Source organism: Podarcis gaigeae (assembly GCF_964106915.1).
Source record: "Podarcis gaigeae genome assembly, chromosome: 11".
NCBI classification, from domain to species: Eukaryota; Metazoa; Chordata; class Lepidosauria; order Squamata; family Lacertidae; genus Podarcis; species Podarcis gaigeae.
This window is the reverse complement of record NC_139687.1, coordinates 64,884,948-64,912,577: the sequence shown is the minus strand read 5'-3', so window position 1 is coordinate 64,912,577 and position 27,630 is coordinate 64,884,948. Positions and strand designations below refer to the sequence as shown.

At 54.2% G+C, this 27,630-nt stretch overlaps 2 protein-coding genes across 2 annotated transcripts; one reads left to right on the top strand and one right to left on the bottom strand.

The window, feature by feature from the left end:
* Window positions 1–3,816: 3,816 nt before the first annotated feature.
* LOC310827188 (avidin-like) lies at window positions 3,817–8,427 on the top strand. Its single transcript, XM_083702988.1, has 4 exons — window positions 3,817–3,975; window positions 4,528–4,741; window positions 4,951–5,071; window positions 7,704–8,427. The coding sequence occupies exons 1-4, from the start codon at window positions 3,850–3,852 to the stop codon at window positions 7,735–7,737; spliced, it is 495 nt and encodes a 164-aa protein (XP_083559114.1). The 5' UTR covers window positions 3,817–3,849; the 3' UTR covers window positions 7,738–8,427.
* Window positions 8,428–8,717: 290 nt separating this feature from the next.
* On the bottom strand, window positions 8,718–27,521 carry GBA2 (glucosylceramidase beta 2). The gene is made up of 17 exons (XM_083702664.1): window positions 27,186–27,521; window positions 25,930–26,021; window positions 25,610–25,725; window positions 25,145–25,363; window positions 21,868–22,107; window positions 20,848–20,950; window positions 20,595–20,748; window positions 18,581–18,706; window positions 17,099–17,277; window positions 16,710–16,814; window positions 16,352–16,459; window positions 14,261–14,412; window positions 14,051–14,157; window positions 11,126–11,268; window positions 10,887–11,002; window positions 9,519–9,710; window positions 8,718–9,436 (listed from the first exon to the last, which is right to left on the bottom strand). The coding sequence occupies exons 1-17, from the start codon at window positions 27,431–27,433 to the stop codon at window positions 9,200–9,202; spliced, it is 2,637 nt and encodes an 878-aa protein (XP_083558790.1). The 5' UTR covers window positions 27,434–27,521; the 3' UTR covers window positions 8,718–9,199.
* Between the last annotated feature and the right edge of the window lie 109 nt (window positions 27,522–27,630).

Sequence of the window (27,630 nt, the reverse complement as noted above, 5' to 3'; positions counted from 1 at the left end):
CTGTATTGTTTTTAACACTCAATTGGGAGCCGCCCAGAGTGGCTGGGGAAACTCAGCCAGATGGGTGGGGTATAAACAATAAATTATTATTATTATTAAGAGAGATCCGAGTTCTGCCAGGAGCTCCTCTGAAATGCAGGAAAGGGGAGGTCGGAAGGCAGTGCAAATTGCTCACAGAGGATCATCCCCCCCCCCCCCCCCAGCAATGAACAGGATTGACTTCTTCTTCCCCATTTCTGCATCTGGCTCTATGAAAAGCTGCCCCTCACCTTGGCTACAGTGAAATGGCTCTCTGTGCAGGTGTGTCACAGGTGTGCTGTAGCCAAACCAACCAGCCTCCATGATTGGTGACATCATCTCCCGCCAACAAAGTCCTGCAAACCAGGTTTCTTGCTGCCGCTGTTTTGCCACAGATCTCAGTGAAATCAGCCTGGTCAACAGGAGTGTCAAGATTGGCACCACCCCTTGCCCTCTGTGGTTAGGAGGGTTCAGGAAGGAGCAGGGCTTGGAGTGGGTTTGAAGCCCAGGTTTGCACCAATCCTGATAACCACCTCCATTCAAGTAGTCTTCAGCTGGTGGGTGAGTGTGTGGGTGTGAGCCAGCTGAGCTTCCTAGGCTGGAGCTCTGCACTTCAAAACTGGATTGCTTCTGGTGTTAGGTAACTGTCAAATTATTCTGCAAAATGGCCGCATACAGCATACTATTAGAATGGGAGACGAAAGATGAAGAGGTAAAATCAGTTATGAGTAAATGGGCACAAGATGTAGGTCACAACATTATGATGGAAGATTGGGAAAAATTATGGAAAACTGAACTGATTTAAAATTTACAGATTGTTCCCTATTGAAGGAGAATTACATGAAGATGATGTACAGATGGTACACAACACCAGTGCAGTTAGGGAAAATGTACAAAACTGGTTCAAATATACGTTGGAAGTGTAAGGAAAATGAAGGGACATTTTATCAGATGTGGTGGGACTATTGTAATTTTAAAAAATTGGGAAATGATATACAACAAAGTGAAGAAAATATTCCATTTAACATTTGTTTAAAAACCTGAAGCATTTTTGTTAGGGATTGTAGGGAAAGGTTCGCCAAAAAAGCTGAAAAACATCTTCTTGTATGCAACAACAGCCGTGAAAGGTTGAATAGCACAAGGATGGAAGACTGAAGAAACCCCAACTAAAGAATCATGGCAAAAAAAAATGATGGACTATGCAGAACTGGCAAAATTGACATATAAGCTACGGGACAAGGATAACTGTGACTTTAAAGATGAATGGGAACCCTTTACAAAGTATCTGAAGACGCAACAAATCGAACTGGACTCCTTGGCTGGCTTTGAATATTCACAAACTTTTTATTGATAATAATCAGCTAAATAGTTTGAGGATCTATACAACTTTGTAACATGCAGAATACAGCATTCTCAGGGAAACCAAAGACTGGAACTGAGGGAAGCCAGTGGTGGGGGTGGGTGGGTTTTGTGGGGGAGGGTGGGCGGAGGAAAAATGGGGTGGGGAATAAGGATGATATGTTTCTGGATAATATGTTTTGTTTTAATTTGGAATTTAAAAAAATAAAAAAATATTCTGAAAAATAATGATGGAGGGAGTTCCTGATCTACTGTATATTTTGGGAAATGGCTTGTTCCCCTGTTCTCTGTGCAGTCAAATGCTTCTTGAGATACAGTTGCCATACTTGGCATTTAGAAGAAGTTCCAAACTGCCCTGATTTGGACGCTTCTGAAAGCCTTGCTTCCACTTGCGTATTGTGGTCCTTGATATTGAGAAAGAGGTTTGGGTCTACAACTGGATGCCATTTGGAATCAAGATGGCGCACTGACCCATTCCAAACTGCACTGATTTAAAGCAAGTTTGAGAGGGAACTAACAGGGCTGTGCTGTTTAACAGGATTAAACTGAGGTTCAGATTCTGAACCGAATACCAGTTGCCAGAAAGCGCAGGAGGTGAGACTGCTCCTCTTGGACTCAGGACCCATAGTGGGCATCTGGTTGACCCAGGGAGGACAGGATGAGACCTCCTTTGGGCATGATCCACCTTCAGGGCTGTCATGTTTGCTCCCAGTTCCTCCTCTCCTCCCTGTCGAAAGCAAAAGTTGGCAGGCACCTGGGCACAAGCTCAAGGTGAGGGGAGGCATACAGCTTGTGCAGAACTTGGATTAAGGTTTGTTATTGAAAAATAACTGTTATATAACAAATTGCAAATTGTGGAAAAATAAATGTTACGCAACAAAATATGCAGGAAGTGCAAATGCTGGAGCCCAATACGACCCCTGAAGCAAGGCCAGTGGTCCATCTGGTCCAGCCTCCTGTTCTTGCAGTGTCCGGCCAGATGCCTCAGAGGGAAGCCCATAAGGAAACAGGACCGAAACACAGCAGCAGGCAGGGCTCCCCCCCAGGGGACCCCCAGGAACCAGCATTCAGAGGCCCAGGGGAGGACAAAGAGCCATTCTGTCTAGTAGCCAAGGCTGTTCTCCTTTATGAATGGTTTCCTACAAAGCATGTCAAAGGGATTTCACAATCCAATCCAAAAACACAGGCAACAATTGCAGATATGAAAAGAATTACAAACCCAATACAGTTCCTGGCTGGGAGGTGCCAGGAGGTTTGTTGAAAGAGGGAATTCTTCACCTGGTGCCAAGAAGTCAAAAGAGACAGCGCTGGTCCGATATGGATTGGGAGGTGGGCTGCAGGTAGCAGGGCAGAGCTGCACAAGGCAGAAGGCCACCAGACTCTTCGCTTTCCTTTAAAAGGCAGTAAGTCAGTTGGGCATCTATAAAGAAAGTTAAAAAGCAAATGTGAGCGCAAAGTTCTAAGGCTTCTTGGGGCAGAAGCAGAGAAGCTGCTGGTGGGGAGGGTGAAGGGGAGGAGGGAATGCTGGCCATCCCCACCTGGGCATTTGGAGGGAGGGCATCCCAGGGCAGCAGAAAACAACAACAGGAGAAGACCACAGTTGCTGAATGGGAGCCTCTTCTAAGGGTTGGGCCCCCACACTGTAAGCCCAGTTCTGACCTTGTGCAAAACTATTGTAAGATGCAGGTTAATTTAGTAATTAAGTAATGAATTGCGAGTGCCTTCAGGTTAAATATTAATAATAATTTTATGATTTATATGCCACCAATTTGATTGGGTTGCTTCAGCCACTCTGGGAGGCTCCCAACAAAATATTAAAAACACACAATTCCTGAACAACGGAGGTCCAGGGTCCCTGAGCCCTTCTGTTCCAGCTCAGCCGCTGAGATCATCTGCGGTAGCATCACTGGTCCATTGAGTTTGCAAGACTCAGCTGATGGCAGTATAAAACTGAGCCTTTGGTGTCATTGACCAAGTTCTATGGAACTCTCTGCCACTGGAGATTCAGCAGGCGCCTTCTGTGCCAGATTTTAAACGCCTGCTGAAACCTCTTCTATTCCTCCAGGCCTAGGCAGGCAGTTAAGAACACAACCCCCACAATGCTCAACTGAATATTGTTTCTAATTCTTTTGATTTTCACTTGTTTTAAACTTTTTATGATTTTACTGTATGGTTTTATATTGTTGTAAACTGTTTTGATATATTTCCATGGAACACCAGTATAGGAATACTGTTTTTGTTGTTGTTTTTTTTTAAAAAATAAGCAAATAAAAAGATAAGGGCCGCTTGGCAGGTGGTCGAACATCTTTCCTGGCCGGGGTGGGGAGATGCCCGAGATGCCTCTGCCCCTCCGCCCTCTTGGCAGCTGTCTCCGCGCCGCGCCCACCCGACTTGCGCAATTGCCCGCCCGCCCGGGCGCTATAAGAGGGCGGCCGCCGGCTCTACGGGGACATTCCCTTCCTGGCATCGAGGATGGCGCAGCGCTCGGTCTCTCTCGGCGGCCTGGCAGGCTTGGCGCTCCTGGGCGCCCTTCTCTCCCTCTCGCCAGCCTATTCACTGGCGCTGGACGTCCAGAGGAAAAGCCAGACTCCGGCCAAGGTAGGGCCAGGCAGAGGCGAGGCAAGGAGGACGGGGCGGGCAGGCGGCCGGACAAGTGGCGCCAGCTGCAGTCGGAGAGACCTCCGCATCAGGCCAGAGGGGCTTTGCGTGGTCTCAGCCTCGCTCTCCACTCTGCGAAAGGGACCTGCGGCAGCGCCTCACCGGAGGGGCGGAAAACGAAGCCCCCGTCAGGGCGCGAAGGGAGCGGAGACGTGGGGGGGGGGCAGGGCGGGCTGCCGCTGGCTTCCTTTCCTCTGGTTTAAGGCTCCTTCTTTCGCAGGGTCTTAATTTCTGACCTGCAGCTGCGACAGGCGCCTTGGAGGGGGTTGCTTCGGATGGGATTGGAAAATATTGCGGAGAGGGAGGCAATAAAAATATTGCGGGGCGGGGCGGGGAGCTGGAGCAGGCGCGATATTCACGGGGGTCTCCGCGCCCGCTTGCGTGCGGCCGAGGGGTTCCTCTCTGATCTGCTGGGGAGTCGCCTTTGGGGTTGGACTTGACTCTCTGGGCTCCCTTCCCACTGCCCCTTCTCTGACCCGCTCCTCTCCGCAGTGCAACCTGGCGGGGACGTGGGTGAACGATCTGGGCTCCAAGATGGTCATCGGGACCACCAACGAGGACGGCCAGTTCTCGGGTTCCTACCTGACCGCCGTCTCGGCTGTCACCGACGCCACCATCCGGGAGTCGCCTCTGCACGGCAGGCAGCACCACACCAACCGGCGCGCCCAGCCCACCTTCGGCTTGACCGTCAGCTGGTCCTTCTCCGGTAGGCGGGGGGCGGGGAGGGCAGGGCGGGAGGCACGAGCCCCGCGGGATAGAGAGGGGTCCGAGCAGCTCCGTGGACGGAGAAGGGAAGGGCGGTGGCTTCTCGGGCTGGGCAATCCCCCCACCATGCCGCCCCTGAAGACCCTCGCAGGGGAAGCAGAGCGGCCTCGGCGCCATCCCACCGACCTCCCTCTCTCTGCCCCCTTGCAGACTCCACCACCGTCTTCGTGGGGCAGTGCTTCGTGGACGAGAAGGGCGAGGAGACCCTGGAGACGACGTGGCTGCTGCGGGAGGAGGTGGCGACGCACGCCGACGACTGGAAGGCCAACCGGTAAGCGGCCCAAGGGCCGACTGGGGAGGGGGTCCCACCCCAGCCATTAAAACCGGCAGGCGAGACCCTCAAGGGGCGAAGGGGCGCCGTCGGGGCTGAGCATCAGATCCCTCCCTTTCAGATCAGAAGGAAAAGCAGCTCTTCCTAGGAAGCGTCCTGCTCTCCCCTATCTCAGGGGCCATTCAGCTCCCTCCGCCCCCGAGAAGCGGGGAGGGGGGGGGGAAAGGCCCAGCTCGACTCCCATCGGCCTCCCCTCTGCAAAGAGGGTAGCCCCACAGTCCCCAAAACCCAATCCTGCCAGAGGCTCCAGGAACTCACTTGACTTAGCTCAGTCCGCGAGAGCTCGGTGCTGAATTAGGCTCCGTCTCAAATCCTCTTTGCTATCGGCCAAAGAATGCCTTCAGCCTCTAAGTAACTGCAGGATCACTGCAGATGGTGACAGCAGTCACGAAATTAAAAGACGCCTGCTCCTTGGGAGAAAGGCGATGGCAAACCTAGACGGCATCTTAAAAAGCAGAGATATCACCTTGCCAACAAAGGTCCGTATAGTTAAAGCTCTGGTTTTCCCAGTAGTGATGTATGGAAGTGAGAGCTGGACCATCAAGAAGGCTGATCGCCGAAAAATGGATGCTTTTGATTTATGGTGCTGGAGGAGACTCTGGAGAGTCCCATGGACTGCAAGAAGATCAAACCTCTCCATTCTGAAGGAAATCAGCCCTGAGTGCTCACTGGAAGGACAGATCCTGAAGCTGAGGCTCCAAGACTTTGGCCACCTCATGAGAAGAGAAGACTCCCTGGAAAAGACCCTGATGTTGGGAAAGATGGAGGGCACAAGGAGAAGGGGGCGACAGAGGACGAGATGGTGGGACAGTGTTCTCGAAGGTACCAGCATGAGTTTGACCAAACTGCGGGAGGCAGTGGAAGACGGGAGTGCATGGCATGCTCTGGTCCAGGGGGTCACGAAGAGGCGGACACCACTAAACGACTGAACAACAACAAAGTAACTGTAGCCCATGATGCTCTCAGAATACGCTGCTTGCTTCCGAAGAATTCAATCTTAAATTTGTCCAAACTGCAGTGCGGGAATCCTACTTGCCTCACCTGTAACGCGCATCCACGACTGGTCTTAATTTTATTTTAACCTGGGGGGGGGGGAGAATAAAACTGCTTACTAACCTTAGGTGATGTACACCTCCTCCCCAAGCAAGCAAGCAAGCAAGCAAGCAAGCAAGCAGCTAGACTAGTCGGACAGAACATCAACCAAACGGGGCGTCTGACTGGGCTTCCCGCAAATGCATTCAGCTGCCCCCCTCCCGTTAGTAGGGAAGGCATTGGGAAGCCCAGCGATGCCGCGAGAGCGCGCGACTCCGACCACTTGGGGAGGGAACGCCATGCAAAATGGTCCAGGAGGCCTGTGGGGGCGGGCCAGTCCTCTTGAGAAACCCTGTCCCAAGACGCGAAGAGCTTTGCAAATTCTTAGCCAAGCCCAGTGACGGCATTTCCTGGACCAACCGCAAAGGGGTGCCTCCCCTCACACGGGGCTTCCCCCGGCGACCAAGGCATCTCGTCCCAGGAACAAAAACAGCCCCCACCGCACCTGCAGAAGCGAGCAAAAGGTTATCCGAGGCCAGTTAACAAAGGTGGCTGCAGGAGCCACTCCCTCCTCGCTGGGAGGACAGCCCCATCCAGGTCTTGGCTATGGAAACTCCTCACCTGGAGAGCTTCCTCTCTCCTGGGGGGATTCCAGCTGTTTATATTACCCCCCCCCCGAGGTCTTAAGGGGGCGAGTGTCCTCTGCATCCTGATGGCACCGCAGCCGAAGACCGCTTGGCTCGTCCCTCACAGAACAGGAGTTCTTTCTGTGGTTTAGGGTTAGCCTAAGAGTTGCCGTCAGGGCAGAGAAGGGCTTTTGTGCCGCTATCAGCTGTGTGGCAGGCAGGAATCCAACAGGTTACTGCTTTTTACTATGGGAAAACACCAGGAAAGATTCGCCTTTTGTTATCTGTCAGGGAACTTGGTCCGTGAGTCAACAGCCCCTCAATTCCTCATCCCCGCCATGGGCCAGAGGAGCCCCCCGGTTGAAACTCCGGCTGCAGAGAATCCCCACCCCACCAGCCACTGGAGCCAGCTCCAGGGGGCCACGACGAGAATACATTTGTGGGGCTGGGCCCCCACAAAGTCAACAGGCAAAGTTGAAGCCATTCCTTGCAGGCCCCCACGATCTTCAGCAGACCTACGACTGGAGCAGATGGGGCTTGGCCTTCTCCCCACTGCCCGGCTCAACATCCCCTGGGGGCAGGCCTACCAGTGAAGCAGGGCTGCTGCAAACATCTGGGACTGCCTTGGGTGAAGAAATGGGGGCTGGCAGCTCTATGCCCCGGTCCATGCTTGCTTGCAAGGGGGCTTCCCGGAATGCCATCGCTCGGCTCCTGGCCCATTCTGGTGCCACTGCTGAGGGCGCACGTGGAGGAAGAGGGCAAGCCTGGCAGCTCAATGGGCCGTGGGCACCGGGAGGCTCATCCACGGACACTGAAGCCAGTCCTGGCCTCTGACCCACAAGTCACCAAAATCAGTGAAGGGCATTTGCTGGACAATTCTCAGCCTCTCTCTCTCTCTCTCTTTTTCCTTGCAGGGTTGGCAAGAACGTCTTTGTACGTGTCAAATAAAAAGGAACCAGGATCTGGGCTTACTTCTGCTACTCATGCGTAGGACCAGCTAGAAGATGGCTCCCCCTCCCTCTGCACTCCACCAGTACTGCCCCTCTGGCCTCTGGGGAAAGACAAAAAACCCCCCTCAGGATTGTGTGTGTGCATGTACGTTGTGTGTCCCCCTTTTGGTCACCCCCCACCAGCCTGCAGCCCCCCCCCCCCCGTTTGGCCAAGAGTGGCTCAAGAAAGGTTTACCATCGCACTTGCTAGAGTCAGCAACCTAAGGCCTATGGGCCACAAGCGACCCACGGGGGTTGTTTACCAGCCCACGAGCCGCCTGCTTGGCGAGTCCCTGCGCGCTGCACTAAACCAACACAGAAGTGCGAGGACTCACTTCTGCGGCACCGGAAATCGCGTCTGCGCAGACTCCGGACATTGTGGGCGTGCACGCGCTCAGGCCCACGGAGGGTTCTCTGCTGGAGTGAAGCAGGCAAGGAAAACCTTGCCGACCCCTGCGCTAGAGAGGGCATTTGGTGGGGGAAACTTCTGATGCAGCGGTTGCCAATAGTTTATTCACTGTGCTTGCTCGGGGCTTTTTATTGGCCTTTCTGTATTCTTAAACTTTCTTTTAAATTCTCTGCGCCTGCCCCAGAGACCTGTCTCCTGGGCTGATGACCCAAAAACCAATAAAGAAACGTTTCCACCATTGTCAGTGAGAAATCACTCTCAAGGCTAGCCTCTTTGCGTATTGGCATCCCAGAGGACCCCCGGAGAAGGCCGAGAGGCAGGCACTCCTTGGAAACACAGAGGATCACGGGGGGGGGGGGGGGCAGGACGTTGATGCAGCCCCCTCCCCACATTTAGGGAACTATGCTGGGCCACAGACCCAACAGGCCAGGTAAGGAATGGCCAGGGGAAAAGGGGGTCAGCCCCACCCCCTAAAAGCACACCTGGAGCAACAGACATACACCCACAAAAATACACAGAGAGCCCCCCCATGCCAACAACTGTTTATTTTAAATTAAAATCATTCTGCATCTAAAAATAACTCTGGGGCAGCCCCCAGATTGTACAGAGCTTGATTGTGTGCAAATCAATCGTAGGAGAGAAAAGGGGGGGGAGCAGGGGGTGAAGGGCCCCTTCCTCCTCCACCCCCTTGAAAAGGGAGCACCGCTCCTCTTGTGAACTGGGGGGACGGGGGCGGGCAGGGACACCTGCCACTGACCCCAAGAGGAAAGGGCAGTCAGAAAGGGGGGCAGAGAAAGATCCTTCATACACACTGTGCAGCAACAAGACCCCCCCCCCCCGTCGGGGAGAGGCTCAGCCATGCAGGGCCCCCCACATGCTTAAGGACACTAGGGGGGCCTTGCCCAACAGGGAGGTGGCAGCAGCCCCACCCACAGACCCCTCCTTCCTGGCTGGCCAGTTGTGGGACCCCCACGCCTGCAGTGGGAGGGAGTAAGGGAGCCGCTTCATGGGCTCACGGCAATGGGGGGTCAGAGGCCTTTGAGGAAGCGGGGGGCGCCCGGGCCTCCCCTGCCCCCCTGCGCTCCAGGGCCAGCTGCATGCTCCAGATGCTGAGGGGGCGCATGTAGGCCAGCGAGCGATAGACCCTCCTCTGGCAATAGGCCTCGGGCGTCTGGAAGGCCATGCCCAGCCTCTCCCACACCGTCCGGTAGCAGCCCTCGGCCGTGCGGAAGCCCTCCTGGACCAGCCCCTGGAGGAGGAGGAGAGGGGGGTGAGAGCCAGCCCAGCCTGCCGCTCTTGCCCGCCCATCCCAGTGCCCACCCCCCGCTCACCTCCTGGATCATGGTGGCGGCCAGGGCATACACCACGCCAACCCAAACCTCGTCCGACTGGACGCTGGAGCGGTCAGGGACCCCGCTGGGACGCATGCCGTTGACGGCGCCCATCGTCCCCTGGGAGAAGCCCATGACGTTCCGCTCAAAGATGGTCTTCAGGGCGCTCAGCACGTGGCTCTGGGGGAAGACCTGCAGGGAGGGAGAGCAGCGGGGGACCCCCAAGGGCCATCTAGTCCAGCCCGCCCGGCAGTGCGGGAGGGGCAGAGGGAGGGTGGGCAGGACTCTGGCCTCCTGACACCCAGGGGACCCTGGCCCCTCGCTTTGCTTCTATTCTGCATTTTGTCTTTTGACTGTCTTTTTATGCTGCGAACCGAACCGATATCTTCAGATGAAGGGCGGCATACAAATCTTAATACTGTATTTTTCTGTGTGTTAGATGAGGCTTTTGGCTCAAAATCATGTCAAAAAACTGGGGTCGTGCTGCTGCAGGCGGAAAATGATCTAGGGAGTGTTTCCCACCCGCAGCGGCAAGGGGGCAGAAGCTCAACAACTTGGGGGCATCTCCCCTCACTTTCTTAAAACTGAGTCCCCAAAAATAGGGGTGGCATCTTATAGACGTGAAAAAACGGTAAATAATATTAATAATTAGAGTTATTATTCATATGCTGTCCATCTGACTGGGTTGCCCCAACAAGGTATTAAAACCACTAGCCCTGAACAAGGGAGGTCCAGGGTCCCTGAGCGCTTCTGTCCCAGCTCAGCCACAGAGATCATCTCCTGTAGCATCACTGGTCAGTTGACTCAGCTGATGGCAGTATCCAGCAGCCTTTAGTGCAAACGCTTTCAGCACTGGGCCGGTCCACTGTCCCTCAGGCCTTGTGGGAGGCCAGACTATATCTTGGAAAAAAATATGAACCAATTCCCATGCCCCACAAATAACCCAGAGATGCATTTTAAGTAAAAGAACACATTCAACTCATGTAAAAACATGCTGATTCCCAGATCTTCTGCAGACCGGACTGAGAAGGTGATTGGGCTGGATCTGGCCCCTGGGCCTTACTTTGCCTACCCATGCTTTAGGGTCCTCAACCAAGTCCTATGGAACTCTCTGCCTCTGGAGATTCAGCAGGCACTTTCCCTGCACAGGGCTGCTTTCGGGTGTCTTTTGAAAGTGATCTGATGTGAGCCTCCAGGAGGGGTGCCTGACCCCCCACCAACCCCTGGGAAAAGGAGGGGAGTCCCTCCACAGGCTGACCCTCCACTGCCATGGAAGCTGACCAAGGATGACTCCCAGCGTCCTGGTGGAACCCTCACGACTGCGGACGAGCCCCCTCCCCCTCTGGGGACCCTCCTTGCCCTCCTCACCTCAGACTTGCCTTCTCCCAGGCCGCAAGCGCGGAGGAACCACTGCCCAGCCAGCTGGTCAGACATGATGCTGTCCGAGGAGGTGCTGTTGCTGCTGTCGTAGTTATAGTACTTCCCTGGGGGAGAGAGGACGGAGGGAGGGTGATCCCGGGCGGGAGAGAGACGCCTGCAGACATCCCAGAGTCCCCACCCCCACCCCCGGAGAAGGCAGGCAGGCAGCCGCCTTTGCCCCCACGCACCGTTCCAGAGCAGCGTCTCGAAGGCCACTGTGCCCTTCGCCAGGATGGCAGAGTACGTCTGCCGGGCATCCTCCTCGCCCAGGAGCTGCGCCATCTGGCACATCATGCTGAGAGCCGCCAGCCACAGGCTTCCGCAGTAGGAGCTGCCAAGGCAAAGGAGGAGGAGGTTGGCGGGAGCTGGCCCTGGCACACGGGCACCTGGCTGGGAAACCGGGGCCCATGCTGGGGCCACCACCAGAAGGGGGGCTGGAGGGCAGAGCAGCTCTGGGGCTCGGTGGGCTGCAGCTGAGAGGGATTCACTGCTCTGGCCTCTTGCTGTGTCTAGCCAGAGGGGGGCGCTGTTGGCTATTGGCAGATTAGTTGCGCTGCAGAAAGCGTGCTGGGGAGACCACACATTACAAGGAACGCAAAATAACTTTTGCTAGGTTTTAATAACAAAAACTCCTTTTATATTAATTATAATATATCAATAAGCATGACCCATCCATCAACCCAACCACCAGGGTACTGAGAGAGCCAGGTGCTGCTCTTTATATACTATAGCCAACAGCTTAATTAACACAACTTAACAGCACCTGCTAGGGTGGAGGTCTTGGTTTCAATCATTGAGCAGAAGTCAGAAGTCAATTATGGATTAGAAACCAGGACAAGGCCCTGTTTCGATGTATTCGTCTTCATCAGCTAATTTTTAAAGGGTCGTGTAAGTTTGAAGACTTTGGGATAAATATAACCTGTTATTTTCTACGTTTCTCAAGGATACCAACTACGTGTGGGTAGATCAACGTCTATCTTGAGCACAGAAAAGCTACCACGACGAATCTGGAATCTGGACTTATCTCTACTTATAAACTCTTATCTTTAATTCTGTAATGAATTATGGTGTTATACATATTTTTATGAGTTTGAGTTTGTAATCTCTGTTAGAGTTTGTAATCCTTGTCAGAATACATACTTTTGAATGGATTAGTTTTTGTTACTATTGACTATTGATTTGTGGGTAGGGGCCACCCCCCACTCTGGGCGCAACTCAGCCTGCCTGCTCCTAAAAGACTCTCGTTTGAGATGGGCCCAGTCTGGTCAAGATTTGCCAAAAGAGAAAAACAAAACTTGTCATGTATGCTGCAACTGCAGCTAGGATATTGCTAACACAAAGATGGAAAAGTGTAAAAGAAGAATGGCAAGGAAAATGGGTGGAAGACGCTGAAATGGCAAAGTGAACGGAAAGACTTCCAGACAAGGCAATAGAGATTTCAAGAAAGACTGGGAGCCATTCAGGTCACATTTACAGAATCAATGCAAAGAAATGGACTCACTTGCAGGGGCGGATTAAACACTTGCAATTAACAAAATAAATGACGGAAATAGAATGAGGATGCCAAAATGATAAGAAAAGAATAATAATAAATTTTAAAATCTTAAAAACTAAGAAATAACAAAAAAAGCAGGAGGAGTTCATATGCCAAAAAACCAGAAGAGGAAGTGGAGGGAAGTCATGGGGGGGGGGGAGAGAATTGGGGAATGGTATTTTTGTTATATATTATATTTTGATGTTAAAAAAAATGTAAAGCTTTAATAAAAATTATTTTTTTAAAAAGAGATGGGGCCAGTTTTGCTACTTGACACATGAAATGTGGGATATTGCATGGCTGGAAAAGCTAAAGACCAAGCCGAGAGTCCTCTGGGGCCAAAGAAAGAAAAAGGGGGGGGTTTGTAGCTGTCTGCTTTGCCTTTATTTCATTTGTAAGCAAGGAGGAACAGGGCTGAGGACCCCTCCTTGGCCCACAAACCAAAAGGGCCACTGACTCGCAGGGTTATTTGAATACTGCCGTCCTTCCCCTTGGTATGGCAAGGCCCGTGTTTTGCATTCCTGCCTTGTTTAAACATCAAATCTGTGCCCCAATCCGTTCCAGTTGCTGCCTTCCAGGCGCCCAACATGCCTCTGGTGTATTTATTTACTTGGGCTTCATTCCATGTCTATACTTGTTCAACCGCGACCTCTAATTGCATATGGATTCTGCATGCTGTCATCAGATCCTGTGTAATGACACTGCATCTTGCAGATTTTTTGAAAATGAATAAAGATATTTTTAAAAACTGAGGAGGGGGCTCTCTAGTCAGTTCCTGCATAAGACTCTGTGAAAGGAACTGTAACAACCCTTCATGTGGATTACAGTGGGACCTCAGGTTACAGGCGCTTCAGGTTACAGACTCTGCTAACTCAGAAATAGTACCTCGGGTTAAGAACTTTGCTTCAGGATGAGAACAGAAATCATGCAGCTGTGGCACAGCGGCAGCAGGAGGCCCCATTAGCTAAAGTGGTGCTTCAGGTTAAGAACAGTTTCAGGTTAAGAACGGACCTCTGGAACAAATTAAGTACTTAACCCGAGGTACCACTGTACTTAACCCGAGGTACCTCTGTACTTAACCCGAGGTACCACTGTATTGGACTCTGTGAACAGGCAGGTGGAACAGAAACTTATGTATGTGTGGACCTTATGCATGAACTGACTAGAGAATGAACTGATCCACTGGGTCTTCTGCTTTTTTCATTGAACTTTATGAGACTTCTGTTGGAATCTACAGTTTGATACAATGAATAATATACCTTATTTATTCAAAAGTACAGCCGGTTACGTCTTGTGTGTTTATTGAGTGTGTTTCACGTAACCAGGTTTGTTGTTCTTGTTTTGCCCTCTCAGCCTTGGCAGCCATTTTGGCAAAGGGAGCCCCTCCCCTTTCAAAGCGCAGACCCTCCCCGCCAGAAGCCTGCCTGGGCCTGCCCCCAAACTGACCACTCTGCCGCTGCAACCACCTGGGGGTGTTGAGCCCAGCCCAGCACTTGGCCAGGGCAGCCCTCCTCAAAGAATCCCGGTTGGAAAGGGCCCCCCGAGGGTCATCCAGCCCACCCCCCTCCTGCCTGCTCACCTGGCGCCTGTCACCACCCAGGCGTCGTAGGTCTGGTCGGCGAAGCCAGAGTTCTCAATGAGGCCGTCGCCGTCCTTGTCAAACTTCAGCTCGGACTCCATCACGGCCTGCAGGGAGTGGAAGGGAGGAGGTGGGGGCGTTTGGGGCCTGCCCCCTGCCATGGCCTGCCCCAGCCTTGCCACCGCCCCCCAGCCCGCCTCCTGGCCTTACCTGGCAGACGGGCCACATGTCCCGCAGGTAGGCAGAGTCCTTCGTGAGGTAGTAGTCGCGATACACCTGCAGCACAAACTTCAGGTTCAGGTCCTTCCAGGCGGCCGTGTCGTGGATCAGGTAGGCGTTGAGGTGCTGCCAGGGCTCGTCATCTGGGGGGGAGAGGAGGGGGGAGAGTGAGGCCCAGGGGGTGCCCCTGCCCGCTGCCCCAGCCCTACACCCTCGAGAGTCTGCACCCAGGGCACGATCCGGGCACGCACCTGAGAACAGTCAAGCAGAAAGAGGGCTGACAAGGGAGACAGGTGGGAGAAGCAAAGGAGGAGGACCAGGGTGGATAAAAATCAATCGTGTCTTTTTTAAAAAAAAGAAAAAAAGGTGTTTTTTTTATTTAAATCTGATTTTTAAAATAAAATGCTTTCAGAAGGAAAATCTTTCCAAAGGTTTTCTGTTCAAGTTACATTATAGTCCAAAGGCTATTCATCAGGAAATAAGGATTTAAGTTTTTTTATGCGTGCTAAAACTCAGTTCAAGTTGCTTTTTAAAAAAGAATCGTTTAACCACATCAGTTAACAAACATGGATACATATGCTATAATGTTATTGTTTTAGTTAAACAAATTGTTTAAATTGTTATTAAGGAAATTATTGTTTTTCTCCAATAAAGTACAGCAGAAAAGCTGTCCAAATCTAAACAATTAACTTATTAAACCTCACCGTAATTTCATAATTCTCCTACTATGTATTTCTAATAGTATAACCACATCAGTAATTTTTGATATAACTGTAAAAACTACTCTGAAAATTTATTATTCCAATTTATTATTATTCTTCATCTGGTTGTAAATATTAAGATTGTACCAGCAAGAAGGAGTCTTTCTGTAAAAAGTGATTGAAACCAAGTCTTACTGACTAGTGATCGAAATTGTGATTGAAATCGATTTAAATCAAATCCACCCTGAGGAGGACCCCCTCCAAGTGTGTCTCAGGCCCCTCTGCAGGCAGAGGCAGCCCCACGGAGAGAGGGCAAAAATGCACAGAAAGGACCCCCTTTCACCCGAGATCAGAGGGGGCACTGGGGGGCAACTGAGCTGGTGGTGAATGCCAAGCAGCAGCAGCGGCTTAGGGAGACTCTCAGGCCTCATCCTGCCTGACGTGGGGCCTCAACTGGAGAGCCAGGGAGGGGCAGCGGGTCAAGCGTTGGGCTACTGGGACCTGGGAGGGAGACCCGGGTTCCAATCCCCACTGGGCTATGACAGGAGAGTCTCAGAATAAATGTAAATGAAGTGGAAACAAGGCTCTTGGAACCGATGGGGAAGACGCTCTGTGTACCTTTCCTTGTTTGTTTGTTTTGTAACACAAGAACTTCTTTAATAAAAACTATTTTTTTAAAAAAAACCCAATGGGGCCACTAAGCTCACTGGGTGTCTTGGGGGTCAATTGCTGCCTCTCAGCCTAGCCTCCCTCGCAGGGGTGTAAGGTAAAGGGACCCCTGACCATTAGGTCCAGTCGTGACCGACTCTGGGGTTGCGGCGCTCATCTCGCTTTACTGGCCGAAGGAGCCGGCGTCCAGCTTCCGGGTCATGTGGCCAGCAGGACGAAGCCGCTTCTGGCGAACCAGAGCAGCGCACGGAAACGCCGTTTACCTTCCTGCCGGAGCGGTACCTATTGATCTACTTGCACCCGGGGGTGCTTTTGAGCTGCTAGGTTGGCAGGAGCAGGGACAGAGCAACGGGCGCTCACCCCATTGCGGGGATTCGAACCACCGACCTTCTGATCGGCAAGTCCTAGGCTCTGTGGTTTAACCCACAGCGCCACCCGCGTCCCTTCGCAGGGGTGTAGTGGAGACTAAATGTGTGCAGGGAGTATCGCTGGCACCCTTTTGAGCTCCTGGGAGAAAAAGGTGGGATAGAAATGCAATACAGGAAATTAATGAGATGCGCCCCCAGCTGGAAGGGGGGTTCTCGGATCTGGCAAGCGGGGGCCGGGGGTCATCGCTGTGCCTGCGGTGAGATCAGCCTGAGCCTCTTTTGCCAAGGTGGGGGGCTGCCCTTTGCCCAGCGAGCGCCAGGCGGCTCTGGATGCGCGGCCTCACCAGGCTCCCCGATGTCGTGGGGAACCACGTTGCGCAGCTTCACTTGCGCCGTCTGCCCGCTCATCAGGTACATGCGCGGCCGGGTGTCCTCGCTCAGGATGGCAGCCGCTGCGGGAGAGAGAGGGGGGGTCCAGGGTTGAGGGGTCTCGCTCTCTCTTGCCCTCCCCCCTTTGGCTCAAGGGGCCTTGGCCTCCCCACAAAAAGCCAGGGAGAAGCGATGCCCTGCTCCTGCCCCCCCCCCCCCGTTCACCCCCGGGACCCGACTCCAGCAGAGGCCCTCCCGTGGGGCGTTGGGGGGGGGGAGAGACGACTGGGAGGGGTGGGCAGGCAGGCAGAGGGAGGGTGGAGGCTCACCCACCCATGTCGTACTGCAGACTCAGCTCCAGTTTGGGCCACAGCATGGCGAGGGCAAAGGAGGCGTAGAAATGGACGTCGTAGGTGTTGTACATGAGGTACTCCTGGCCTGGAAGCAGCAGAGGGAAGGTGGGCACCGGCGGAACTCCCAGCCCCAAGAATGCACACACCATACGTCCAAAGAACTCCCCCCTTCCATAATCCTGGGAACTGTAGTTTACGGGTGCTGGGAAGGGCAACTACAGTTCCCAAGGTGAACATTGCTTTAAATTTGTGGTGCCTCAGTCTGACCCAAGGCTGGGGGTGGCAAAGCCCCTGGTGCCCTTCCCTCCCCCCTCCCGCCACGTGCCACAGGGCAGAAGCCATGGCAGAGGGCAGAGTCCTGCCCCTTACCTTCCAGGTATGCAAACCTCCCGTACTCCTTCAGGACGGCAAGGTGCTGGGAGAGGCCCAGGGAGGCCCCCAGGGCGGCCGCGGGGTCTTCCGGCTCAAGCTCTACCCACAGGGTCCCTCCGTCTGCCAGGAAATACAGCTCATTGAAGATGGCGGACTTGTACCAGGGGGGCAGGTCGCTGCAATGGGGGGCGGAAAGAAAGGCACTTGTACATGGGCCCCCCCAAGGAAGAACCAGCCGGCCACCGCCACACCCTCCCTCAAAACCACAGGAGGGGGACGACCCTCCTTTATCAGAGCCCAGACGACCACCTGCCAGGTGCTGGGGGGGGGGAGATGATCCCTGGGACCCCCCTCCTACTCCGCAATTCTGGGATTCTGTCTCAAGGAAGGAGGCGCAGGGATCCCCAAGCCCCCACCTGGGAGCAGGGCTAGAAATTAGCCAGGGGCCAGACATCCTGGCTACTGGCATGGGTCCAATTGCAACTACCTAGAGATTTCTGGGCACCAGGTTGGCAACCACAGTTTAAAAACCTCCGCCTTAGTCCATAGTTCACGCCATTCCCACTGTGCGTGTTTCTCCCTCTTGCAAACTGGGACAAACGAATAATTTTATGAGCAAGCGGTGGCCAAGCAACGGAGCTGAGACCATAGAATTGGAGAATTGGAAGCGACTTGGAGGGTCATTTACTGGATTTTTCGCTCTATAGGACGCACTGGACCATAGGAGGGGGAGAACAGGAAAAAACAATTCTCTCCCTCTCTGTGCAGCGCCCCTTCAGCGAAGTGGGAGGAGAAACGGAGCCCCTTCCAGCGAAAAATCCAACGAGCCCCAGCGAAGCCTGGAGAGCAAGAGGGATTGGTGTGCACCGACCGCTCTCGCTCTCCAGGCTTCAGGCGGCTATCCGCAAGCCTTCGGAGCACAGAGGGAACTCCCGCTATGGACTAAGGAGTTCCTGCTGCGGTCCAGGGGCTTCAGCAAAAGCAATGCGAAACCTCCGGAGCGTTCCGGAGGCTTTGCGTTGCTATCGCTGAAGCCAAGGAGCCTGCATTCGCCCCATAGAACGCACACACATTTCCCCTTGATTTTTGGAGCGGAAAATGTGCGTCCTATAGAGCGAAAAATACGGTAGTTCAGGCACCTGCTGGGCAAACAGCTGTTCTGCTGGGTTTAAGGGGCCATTTGGTGCCTAGCAGATATATCGGAGGGTCTTGCCCTATTAGGGAATGAAAGGGAGCTTGGGGGGGGGGGGCAGAGGGCCACCCCATGCTCCGGGAGGGGCAGGACTGTCCCATGGGGGCAGCTCACATCACGGATCCCCATGCACTCGCCTGCCCTGGCCTGGGCCCTCTGGCCTAGTGTGGGTCCCTGCGCAGCCTGGCCAGGAGAGCCCCCTCAGGTGGGGGGAGCCCCCCCCAGGCCCTTCCTGGAGGCCAGGATCTGCTCCCGGCCTGTGTCTGCCAGCAGAGGGAGGGCTGTACCTGTTCTCCAGGATGGGGCGCTGCCAGGCCTCAATCTTCTCCTCCCATGCCTGGTAGCACGAGAGGGTGTAGTGAGAGAGAGCCGGGCAGGCATCTCCCCTGCTGCCAAAGAAGCGCGTGTACCTCCTGCAGAGGAAGAGGAGGAAGAGGAAGGTACATTAGGACACCAGACTCGGCACTCGCCAGAAACAGCAGGCAGGGGCCCTCTGCCCGCTCCTTGCCCGCGTCAGGCTGCTCCCAGGGAGCAGGGGGGGGGGTTCTGGGCGAGAGGCCTTTGTGCTGGCTTCCCACCTCCCAAAGGGCCCAATCCCAGGGGCTGCAGCAGGGCTGGGATTAAGCCCCTTCCGCTTGAGGGGAGAGATGCGGACCTCCCTGCCAGCCTTCAATGGGGGGGGGGAGATGCCCATGTGCCAGTCTGGGGGGGTGCCCTCTGCACAGTCAGGAGGTGGCAGACGGGATGGCAGGGCTGCCCAGGCTTCGCAGGGGAATGACGGGGGTCTTCCTCTACCCCCCTCCCACCCTCATCTTCTTCTAGAGCAGGAAAAGGGCACACAGTTCAAGTCCCGCTCAGGGGAAGAGGCACAATGGGGAGGCTGGGCAAGGCCTGGCAGAGGACGGATCCAGCCATTCTGCCCGGCCTCCACATGGCTTGGGTTTCTCTCCCACCCTCTCAGGCCAACTCCCCCAATTTTCCATTTTCCGTTTCACTTTTAGTTTGTTTACCACTTTCTGTATTGCTCCACCCAAGGCAGTTTCCAAGCCGGAGAAGCAACAGGAAGCAATAGGAAGATCCCACGCCCAGGAAAAATCCCACCCAATGCCAGGAAGTCCTCATAAATATTACTTTTAAACAATCGACTAACAGAAAATAATATTCAACGGTCTATTCAGAATATAACATTGCACAATAAAATTAACTCTCAAAATATTACCAAATAACAAACAAACAGAAATGCAGACTCAACAACTACAATCAATGATTCCTGGACTAAACTCAAAAAAATAGCAGCAACTATTTGCTACAGGACACAAAAGAACCAAGTGAGTCAAGGTCACAAGCTGCATCCAGTTATTTCCTGAGCTAACAGCTCAGCTCCAGCCTCTTGGCCTGGGAATCTCCCTGGTTTGGGGAGGGATACAAGGGCAATTCCTGGGGGGGGGGGTCCTGCACAGAGCCCTGCTCAGTGGTTGGGGGGGCGGTGCGTGGGTCACGGGGGGCTAAGGGAGGCCACAGCCAGGACAGTGGAGTCAGGATGAACCAGTCATTTCCTAGGGGTAAGACTGTGCCAACCGACCAGGAGGCCTGCAAACAGCAGTCAACAGCAGTGCCAACACAAGGTGGCAGGTCGGGGGGGGGGCTGGTTGCTCTCCCGCCTGCCTGCGTTGCCCCCCAATGGAAAATGCCTCAGAGCAGGTTGGGAACAAAGGGGGGGTGCAGCTCCTTATGTGGACAGAAGAACATAGAAGAGTGCCTGCTAGATCAGGCCCTTGGCCCCTCTGGGCCACCATCTTCTTCCCACAGATGGGACACCCACAAGCCGGGGTCCAAGCGCAAGAGCAACGCTTTCCCCGGGGGGGATTCAGAAGCATCGCTGCCTCTGACTGTGGGGAGCAGAGCAGCGCCAACACGGCCAGCGGCCCCCAATTGCCCATTCCTAATCCTCCGCCATGAATCTCTTCCGCTCTCTTGGAAAGCCCTCCAGGTCGGGGGCCATCCCTGCCTCCTGAGGCTGAGAGTTCCACAGTTTAACTCTGCGCTGTGCAAAGGACTTTCTTCCAGCATTCAGCTTCCCCGGGTGCCCACAAGTTCTCGTCACCCGGTCTGGGTGAGGCTGGGTGTGCCAGCTGAGCACACTGTGGCACAGCCTGCCAGTGTAGCCGGCCCCACCCGCAGCAGCGCAATGCCTGGCCGAGAGGAGGCTGGAATCAGGCCCACACTTGCCTCAGGTGATCCCTCAGATGTGAAGCCAAACCTTAAGAAATGTATCATCCAGCCACAGTGGCAGGAGCTCACCTGCGGTGCTCCTTCTCTTTGGAGCCAAACCGAATGCAGGGCATATCCCAGGCCAAGGCAAACTCCAGCGTCGAGTGCCCGGAAGCTGGCACCGTGCAGGTGGCACACACAGCTGCAGCACAAGCCTCCCCCTTCTCCGTTGGGGGGCTTTTCCCTGAAAGAGAGAGCACACTCTTTGCACGTCAGGGTGCCTGGCTTCCTGCTCCCTCCCTGCCCCTCTGTGCCACCCCCTCCTGGGGGGCCTGGGGCTCACCTGGTGGGGACGTCAGCTTGCCATCTGCCAGGAGGTCCTGCCACACTCCCTGCCCAGTGCCAGCAGGGTTGAACGTGGTGAGGTGGGTCACGGTGATGCCTGCCTAGAGGGGAGAGCGAAGGAATCGAAACCCAGCCCTGTGGCAAAGACTGGGTGCCAAGGGAGGGGGCTGGCAGAAGGGCAGCAGCCCAGAGTCCCACCTGTGAGACAGGTGAGTTGAGAGTGGAGTGATCTGTGGGGGTCAGGTGGGATTGCTATGAGGAATTATGAAAAATGAAGCAAGCCATTGTGTCAGCAATGAAAGCATTGTGTTGACTGGGTTTGAGTCATTGACAATAATTTCTGATCAAATCCCACAAGCCTCAGCATCTCTGCCCATCTTCTCTACTGTTCATTTTCTCTGCCTGACAGGCACGTATCAGCATTCTGAAACACAGACCGGTTGCTTCACCAGGCATCCTGGGCCATGAAGATAGAAGGTAGCTTTGATGTAGCTTTTGTTAGTCTAGGTAGATCTGAAGGGCCAGGAAGAGAGTTCACAAGGAGATGCTAGAGATGCCTCTCTTTCCTTGCCATCCCTCCTCTCCTGTTTACTGCCCTTTACGACCTCCAGGGTTTGCGAAACGCATTCCTCCTTGATCCCTGTTTTAGTTAGCCTAAAAACGTGTATGCATGCTCAAAGCAGTTTTTGTAGTTAAAAGGGTTTCTCTGATCTAACTTTGTACCCACATGGTAGGTTTTTTTGGAATGCTCAGAGGACAGCTGATTGGTGCTTACAAGTACTGCGTTAGAAGTTCTTTTGTTAATAAAAGGGGCCTGGGCCAGGGTGTGACAGATTATTATTGGCACTTCCTCCCAGAGTCTTGCTGGCCAAGCCTCGTGTGTATTTTATTAATCAGGGTCCAATCCTTCCTTGCCTTTGGAACGCAAAGTGATCTCCCCCACCATGGCAGGAGGGGCTGCTCTCCCTCCGGACGTTCCTGGCACCCGTCCTCCCTGCACAGCGCCCCCCCTCCTTACCTTCTCCCGGGCGGAGATGGCCAGCGTGTAGGGGTTCACTGGGAGGCAGTGGTGAAGCAGCACGCCCCGGACGCAGCGGCCGTCCTTCTCCAGGCAGAAGGGCTCGTTCCAGTGGCCCCCACTCCGGTCCCCCTTGGACTCTGTGCCGTTCTGGAAGGTGAACATGAGGGAGACCTCCATGTCCTCCCCGCTCTGGTTCTCCACGTCCCAGAGGAAAGCCCCCACAGGCAGGCTGGTGTCCTGGAGGAGACAAAAGGCAGCAAGGGGGTCAGGGGGCAGAAAGGAGGCTGTGTGGGGCAGGAAACAGGGACAACCGACCCCTTTCCGTCACAAGCATATTGATATGCACGGTAATATTGATTAAATATTGATATGTGCAGTAATATTGACTAAAAGTGTAATACAAAGGTAAGTAAGTCTCTACTTGCTTTATCAATCTTAATTTCAGCTTAAGAGCCATTTTAGTTTATTTGCCACTCACTGGTGATAATATATTTGGAACCTAGTCCTGGGTTTTTACTTTTTTAAAAATACAAATATTGCCCTGAAGATCTATTGAGACATAGTCAGAACTTGTTAGCAACATGCTTGGTTGAGTTTGCATTCGTGGTTCTGGAATGGAGATAGGCTTCTCAGCTGTTTGATGAAGAGAGCATTGTTAGGCAGCATTGGAGGTAAGGATCTCCGCTGTTTGCTTGGTATTCATACTTACATTGGGCCTGCCACACTTGAGAACCAGCTAAGCAAGAGAGAGACGTTTGTATGTTAAGATAACAGTAGACCAGGAAGTTTGAAAGAAATTGAAGTGAAAGAAATGGGTAAGTTTCAAGCCATCCTACAGAGATAGCATTGTGCTTGCCACACACGGCTTTTGGCATGTGAATTCATAGCTTGTGGCAAGGAAGGAAAAATTGGTTCTTCGTCCCCCCCCCATAGTTTTGGGTTTCTAAAAGATTAATGCACACCCCAGTATGCATACACGTGCTGGTCAAGTTGTTGTTGTTGTTGTTGTTGTTGTTGTTATTATTATTATTATTATTATTATTATTATTATTATTACCAGCAAGGATGCAGGTTGTGGGACTTTAGGGCCAGCTGCTCTCCGCATTGGGCTTGGAACTGCTCTTACGTAAAACAATTTGCATTGTGAAACCGCCTCAAAACGGTCCAGTGGGAGCAACGGGCTCCTCTTGTTTTCCACAGGGCTGCCCTCTCCTGACCTGGCCCCGGGTTCTGTCCCAAATGGCACCCAAAGGAACAAGTCTCCAGCCTACCTATCAGGAAAGAGTCACAGGATGTTGGACTGGGAGTTTCTGCCTCATTGTCTCAGTAAGACAATGAATGTTTCAGCGGCGGAGACACTGTTTGCTAGAGAGGTTATTCCAGCAGTTCTGGTTTGGGAGCGAAACCCCCAAACTTTCCGCAACCCTGGTCAACAGCGCTTTTGGAAAGGACAACATGGAAGTGAGCAAGCCCTGAAAACCAGTATTTCAGGTCCCTGAAGATTCTTCTATCGCCACTTCCTCTGCTTAAGGCATGTCATGATGCTAGTCCAGAGAGTTAGAGCTGCAATGTTACCTGTGAACTGAGCGGGAGGAGAGTCTGCCAATACTCTCTCTAGATTATTATTATTATTATTATTATTATTATTACTCTCTCTACATTAGTGACAAATCTTCTGACCACGTGCTCATTAAAACTACCACATGCAGGTTTAATAAAGATACTAAAACCTGTTATGCCCTTCTTGGTTTGGAACAGCAGCTTGTGCCAAAACCACAAAAAGGTGTTTGTTGCCTTGGGCAGCTACTCAACCCTCTGAATGGAAGCCTTTTTGTTATGTATCTCAAATCAAGAGTTACCTAAAGAGAAATGGACATTATTTACAACAGTGGCAAAAATCTTGATTGCACAATACTGGAAGACGGAAGAAATACCATCAAAGGAACAATGGCAAGAAAAACTGATGAACTATGCAGAATTGGCTAAGCTAACAGACAAACTACGAGAGAAGGACAAAAAGGACTTCAAAAGAGTCTGGGAACCATTTACAGTTTATTTGCAGAAACAACAGAATGGACTGGATTCACTGGCAGGATTTGAATAAACGTTCACAATTTCATTTGAGTAACAGATATTTTAGAGAAATTATAAGGGATTTTATTTTTGTGTAGGAAACAACTCAGCAGAGGGGGGAGTCCAGAGGAGGGGAGGGAGAATAATTGTATATAACACGATGAATGAGATTTGTATCATTATTTGTTATAAAATTCAATAAATAGTCATATAAAAATATGAATGGAAGCATAACTCCTCTTCCCTCTTCCCTTTCAGAGCAGCCACCAAGGCCACCATCACCTCCCAGGGGAAGCGGCCTACCTGAAGGCACCTGTCACCTGAGCCTTGCCTGCTTGTGGACCCTCACCCAGCCCGGCCAGCTGCTCTTGGCCCTCAGGTGTCGGAGGATGGGCCCCCGCTCTGAGAAGGAGCCAGGGTGCAAACGCCCCCATGGGGGAGGGGGGAGCCTCAGGGTGCTAAAGAATTCACCCAGTGCCACTTAATCAGGAGGTGCTGGTTCAAGATACAAGCTGGGACTGGCCGGCCTTCCAGGATGGGACACAGCCAGGGCCAGATTTACATGTAAGCTCAACAAGCTATAGCTTAAGGCCCCACTCTCTTGGGGGCCCCAAAAAAATTTAAAGGGAAAAGAAACAATGTACATTTCTAAAATATAAGATAAAAAACAAATAAAATAAAACTTACATACAGCAACCGTGTTTTGTGTTGTGTAGGCTCCTAGGATGCAAGTCATGGGCCCCGTCTGCTAGCCTGCTCCCTCAAACAGCACTGGTTTGCTCCTTTCTATATACAGGGTGCCAACATTCTGCATGGACTGCTTGCAGGGCAACATGTGCAAATGGCTTGAGATACCAGTTAGGTCCATAAATTGCCATATAGCATATATTCAACACAAAAAACTGCGACCATTTGTTGTTGACAAAGCTGGACATACAAAGGGCCCCATTACCTTCAGGAGCTGAGGGCCTCATCAAACCTAAATCAGGCCAGACACAGCTGGGCTGCTGGCTTTTCCCAGCTGGTCCCAAAAACTGCTGTGCAAAGAGTTTCTCTCCAGAGAAAAGCATGCAGTAAAGGGCCCACAAAGTGAGCTGAAAGGCTCCCAGGTGCCCCCACCTCCCTTTCCCTGCAACGGAACAACGCAACCCATCACCCTCACCCCCGCAGAGGTACCTTCACAGGTACGGAAGAGGCTCACCTGGTAATCGTGAGGGATGATGGGGGAGACCTGCCGACAGGTGAGCACCACGTCCTGCCCGGGCAGCTGGTAGACAGCCCAGGCGCGGGGGTAGAGCGCGTGGTAGAAAGCGTAGTGGCCGCAGAAACCCCAGTTCCATTCTTGCAGGCGGCTGGGCTTCTCTATCGACAAGACCTGCTGGTAGACGGTCTGGCCCTTCCGGCGCAGGCAGACGGTGAACTGGTATGGGGGGGGTGGAAAGTGAGGTGAGGGGCAGCCTGAGCACAGGGGGGCCAAGTCACCCACGATGGGTGCTCCCCGGGACGCAGGGCCTGGAAAGGGAGGCAGGATTCCGGCTGGCAAGGCAGCTGATCCGAGAGGGCAGAGAGTCCCAAGACCCGCAGAGCCTTGGCCAGCCGCGCCAACTCTGCCACACCCACCCCAGGGGCACAGACCAGGAGGCTGAGTCCTCACACAGCTACGCACCTGGTCCGCGATGACCGTCTTGTAGTGGTAGAGCCCAGGGTTCAGCTGCCACCGGCAGAAGTCCCCCCGCCAGCCTCGTGTGATGGTGCCACCGCCAAAACCCCCCAACGGGCAGCCTGTGGGGAAAGCGAGGGTGGCAGGCTGGTGAGCTCCAGCCCTGCGGGAGGCAGACCCTTCCCCTTCGCCAGGAAGCCATGGCAGGGGCCCAGCCAGGCCCTCTTCTGCTCCCTGCCTTCCACTGCAGGAAATCCCCGGCTGGCTCTGCCCTCACCCTGGGCACGGCTCTTGGGCACAGGAGAAGCCAGCCCCGCCCCGCTCACCATAGATCTGGCGCAGGGGCTGGGAGTTGAAGAGGTTGATGAAGGGCTGCTTCTTCTCCACGCGAGTCTTCCGGTACCACCACCTGAAGTACCTGAGGAGGGAGAGGCACACCTGGAAGGTCATGGCCAGGCTCCATGGATGCATCTTAAGAACCTGCCTAGGGGCCACCCCAGCTGTGCAATCTGTTTTTTTACTCTGCTATCTTTACATGCGCATGTGTGAGGCTGCACATTTATTATTATCATCATCAATTTATTTAGTTAGGTGCTGCCTTCATTGCTGACAGGGACTCCAGGCAGCTTACAGATAAGAGCAGGATCATCGGTGACAAATCAACAAAATTAGTGTAAAATATGATGACGAAGGCCCAGAACCAGCACACAGTTAAAGGATGGGTGACATTCCACTACGTTCGGCCCATTAACCTCAGTGGGTCTACTGGGAGTAAAACTAAACAAACCCCACCCAATGGAATCCAGTCCCTGCAGAGGCCACGAGGGTCCTCCCTCCGGTTGGGCGGCTTTCAAAGGGGACCGGGCTTAGTCACAGAGGGCAGCTGGGCTTCCAAAGGCTTTTTTTGGGGGGGGGTGGCTGTCAAGAGCACTGTTGGGGGCATCCTGTTGGGGTGCCTTTTTGGCCAAGACGAGGGCGCTGGAGCCCCTATATGGCAGCCCCAGAGGCTTTCATGTTTCTGAGTGTCAGTGGCTGGCGCCGCAGGAGGGGAGTGTTACTGCAGCGCCCAGGTCCTGCTCGGGGGCACCAGGTTGGCCGCTGCAATATCAGGCTCCCGCGTCTAATGCAGCACGTTACGCCTTTAGACCCGGGGCAGCAGAAGAGGAGGAGGAGGAGGAGGAGGAGGAGGAGATCCCCTCGCGGCTCCAGCTCCTCTCCAGCGTCAGCTGCGAAGGGAGAGGAGCCCCGCGCCGCCTTCCTCCCGCCGGGTCGGGGGGCCTCTGCGCACGTCCCGAGCCCCCCGGGGAAGGAGGGCCCGCTCCGGAGAAGCCTCCCGGGCGCGCCTCCTCCGCCCCCGCCGCCTGCAGCCCGGAGGCCTCCCTTTCGCAGCTCCGGGAGCGCGCCCCGGGCACGGCGCCAGAGCTCGAGCCCGGCGGGCTCCAGCGGGAAGCGGCCTCCCGCTCACCTTTGCCCGGGCGCGGCTCCCCGACGGGGCGGCCCAAGGCGGCTCCCCCCCCCCCCGGCCGGCGGGGTCGGCGGATCTGCCGCGCCCCGCTGGGCTCCCCCGTCGGCGGCCGCTGACCTGAGCGCCAGTCCGAGGTGCTTGACGGCGTCGGCGGCCGAGACGTCGGAGGCCTGGTAGGGCTTCCTGCGCTCGGCGAAGCGGTGCGCCAGGCACAGGCGCCAGCCCCAGCGGGGCAGCCCCCGGCCCGCCGCCGCCGAGCCCTCGAAGGCGCGCATCAGCTCCGGCGCCCCGGGCGGGGAGCTCCCCCGACGACGGGCGCCGGGCCGGCCAACGCCGCTGCCGCCGTTCTCCTCCGGGGTGGCCATCGGGGGCAGGCGGCGCCCAGCTGCGCGTGCCCGGCCGGCAGGGCGAGTCCGCAGCTCCGCAGCTCCGCGCCTCCGCCTCGGCTCGGCCAGCAACGGCCCTCCGCCGCCCGCCCCGCCCCCTGGCCGCCCGACGGGGCGGAGCAGCCAGCAGAGCCGGCAACGGCGCGGCGGGGGCGGAAGGAGCCGAGCTGTGCCGA